General features: G+C 38.7%; 1 protein-coding gene across 1 annotated transcript in view; it reads right to left on the bottom strand.

Moving 5' to 3' along the window:
- ZMYM1 (zinc finger, MYM-type 1) overlaps positions 1 to 2,952 on the bottom strand; it is a 40,953-nt gene extending 38,001 nt beyond the window's left edge. Inside the window, exon 1 of the mRNA XM_006867609.1 lies at positions 2,929 to 2,952. Coding sequence (XP_006867671.1) covers positions 2,929 to 2,952 — 24 coding nt within the window. The remainder of the gene's footprint in view (positions 1 to 2,928) is intronic.
- Between the last annotated feature and the right edge of the window lie 221 nt (positions 2,953 to 3,173).

The following is a 3,173-nucleotide window of genomic DNA, read 5'->3' as shown; positions in this document are numbered from 1 at the left end:
CGGAAGATAGTAAAGGAATTGATGCATTTGAATTATGCTATGCTCTGGTAATGTAGTGGTTACGATTCAGGCTGCAAACTTCAAAGTCAGCAGTTCGAAACTACCAGCTGTTCCGCAGGAGACGATGAGGCTTTCTGCTCCCGTAAAGATTTACAGCCTCAGAAACCCCGTACAGGGTCGCTATGAGTCGGAATCGAGTCCACGGCACATAACCACCACCACTATTGTAGAATAATATTAAAAGTACCACACACTACCAGAAGAATAACTAGATCTGTATTGGAAGAAATAATAGCCAGATGCAACTTAGAAGCCAGGATGGTGAAATTCTGTCTCTCATATTTTGGACATGTTATTAGGTAGGACCAGTCCCTGGAGAAGAACAGTACGTTTGATAAAGTGGAGGGACAGTGAAAAAGAGGAAGACCCCCCAAGGAGATGGATTAACACAGTGGCAGGAGCAATGTGCTCAAACATAACAAGTGTGAGGATGGTGCAAGACCAAGCAGTGTTTCTCTAGTTCTGATGTGCATAGGGTCACTATGAGTCAGAACTGACTCACTATGATGGCACCTAACAACAGGAAACAGTACACAGGGTCACTATGAGTCTGAACCAACTATGAACCATCACTATGACAAAACCTAACAACAACAGGGAAAAATATTTTAAAAATCATAAAAATTCAAAAATGATTATTACTTTAAATGTTATGAAAGTATCTTTACTTCACCTTGAAAGAAACGAAAATGAAACATTTGAAACGAATGGTTATTGGTTTAGTTGACGTTAGACAAAAAAACAGTAATTATAGATCTACATTCCGTGAAAACATCTTGAACTAAGATTAGGAAATGAACGTATATTTCTAGTTTATGAATCAATACCAATTATGATTATGTCTACATTCAACAAGGAGAGGATTAAGAGAATAGTAAATAAATCATAAATGAAGACCATGTCTCAAGCTGGGAGTCAGTGTACTGGCTAATTTTCAGGCATTCTTGTAGGCTCAACGGACATCTCCAAAGCATTCTCTAATTTGTCTTCTCATTCTCAACTTCAATCATTTTAATTTTTTGAGTTCCCATTACATTATTAAAGCTGTTATTTCCTTGCATTATAGCTACGTCTTTATTCATTATACATTGCATGTTGTTGTTCAATACCATTGAGTTGGTTCCGACTCCGAGCAGAGCGGCTGGTGAGCTTGAACCACTGACCTTGCGTTTCAAACCAACCTTGCAATTCAATGTATTAGCCCACAGTGCCACACTAGGGCACTGCATAGGTTTGTATTATTTAGTTTAGTTTTCTGCAAGCTCTTTTACTGGCTTGATAGGAAGGCTGGAGACAAGAGGGAAAATACTTTTAAACCAAACTAAAATGTTCATGCTAATTATGTAGACAATGGGAAGCCACCATTTGTGAAGTGCCTGGGTTCTGGGATTAAAGGGATGTAGTCCTGATCCTCATAATGCTCTGCCAAGCAAAGTGTAACTGCAACTTGTATACACAGTACAAAGCAGAAATGAGGGAGGGAAAGATTATCAAATTAGTCTTCTTGAAGGTGAAATTTGAGTTAGATTTTAGAAAGTGTCTAGCAGGCATTTTTAACACCCATGAGTTTGTCGTACTGTGGTGGCTTGTGTTGCTAGGATGATGGAAGCTATGTCATTTGTCTACAGGCTTATTAATGGCATACAGGTTTCAGTGGACAGAATAACATGGACTAAGAAAATAGGCCTGGCAATCAACTTGTGAAAATTAGCCAATGAAAGCCTATGGCTCACAACAGAACACTTGTCTCTCTTGCTTTGGAAACATCACTGGAGAAGGACACTATGTTTGGTGAAGAGCGCCAAAGAGAACGAGGAAGACCCTTGGTGAGATGGATTGGCACAGTGAACACAATGAAGTACTCAAATATGTTAGTTATTGGGGGATGACACAGGACTAGGCACCGTTTTATTCTGGTGTACATGGGATCATCATGAGTTGGTGCAGACTGGATAGCAGCTAACAAGAAATATTGATGGGGGATATTGCAGGCATAGGCCTCAGCATGAACTATATGGGAAATATATGGGAAATAAAAGAGCAGGGTTATTGTTGAAGATAAAATACGAGGTTCATAGTTGAAGATAATGTTGGAAAAGCAGACATGGATTAGGAAGGTCCCTGAACACAACCCCAAAGACCTAGAATGTATCCTTTTATGTCAGTAGCTCTCAAACTGTGCTTTTGGAGTTCAGCAAACATTTTTTTTTAAATACAAATTTATGAAAAAAACACACACTTAATAAAAACATGGGATACACTTAATTGTATTATATACCAAAGCTTAAGTTTTTGTTATTAAGTGCTGTCAAGTCAGTTCCGACTCACAGCGACCCTGTATAGGGTTTCCAAGGAGCTGGTGAGCTTGAACCACCAACCTTACAGTTCAAACAACTTAGTTGTCCAACGATTTACCCTACAGGGCCACACCAGGACTCAGTATCAAAGGTTAAGGTTTTAGAGACTCTCAAAGCATTAACTTGTGATTACACATACTTTCAGAAAATAGCTTTTAGTGCTATCTGGGTGAAGGTAATTCAATTCCTGGTGCTGTGGCACTGATTAGGAACAAAGGCCTGGCCATCAACTTTTAATAATTCCCAATGAAAAGAAAACCCTGTGGATTATCAACAGTCTGATCCTGTTGTATATGGGCAACTGACTACAATGTGACTTTGATTGGCAGATGCTTTTGAATTCTAACTTGCTAGAAGCAAATTCAACATTTGAGCAAGTATTTTATTCCTTTAATGCTCTAGCCCTCCAACCTAAGAAATAAATGGGCAGAGTAAAAATGTTTAAGTGGAATCCTGATGCTACAAAGTCTAAATGTAGGTCTTGTTACACATTTTGGAGCTTCTCGCTTACATATTTATGAGGAATACAGGCCATCGTCAGATATTATTAGTGATTTAAACTCTTTAAAAGCAAGAAAATCACTTCTCTACTTCGGTTTTAGATTAATTAAAAGCGTCTGAGATTACATTCCCAGAAACCTAATTAAAATTACTCTTTGCAAAATAGTCTGTGTAAATCAGGATATTTGCAGCCTGGTGTGGCGCTGTGGGTTAATGCGCCAAACTGCAAAGCCATTTGAACTGCAAGGTCTGTGG

This window comes from Chrysochloris asiatica, unplaced genomic scaffold, assembly GCF_000296735.1.
Source record: "Chrysochloris asiatica unplaced genomic scaffold, ChrAsi1.0 scaffold00106, whole genome shotgun sequence".
Lineage (NCBI taxonomy): Eukaryota > Metazoa > Chordata > Mammalia > Afrosoricida > Chrysochloridae > Chrysochloris > Chrysochloris asiatica.
The sequence above is the reverse complement of the archived record's forward strand: the minus strand, read 5'-3'. Positions and strand labels throughout refer to the sequence as shown.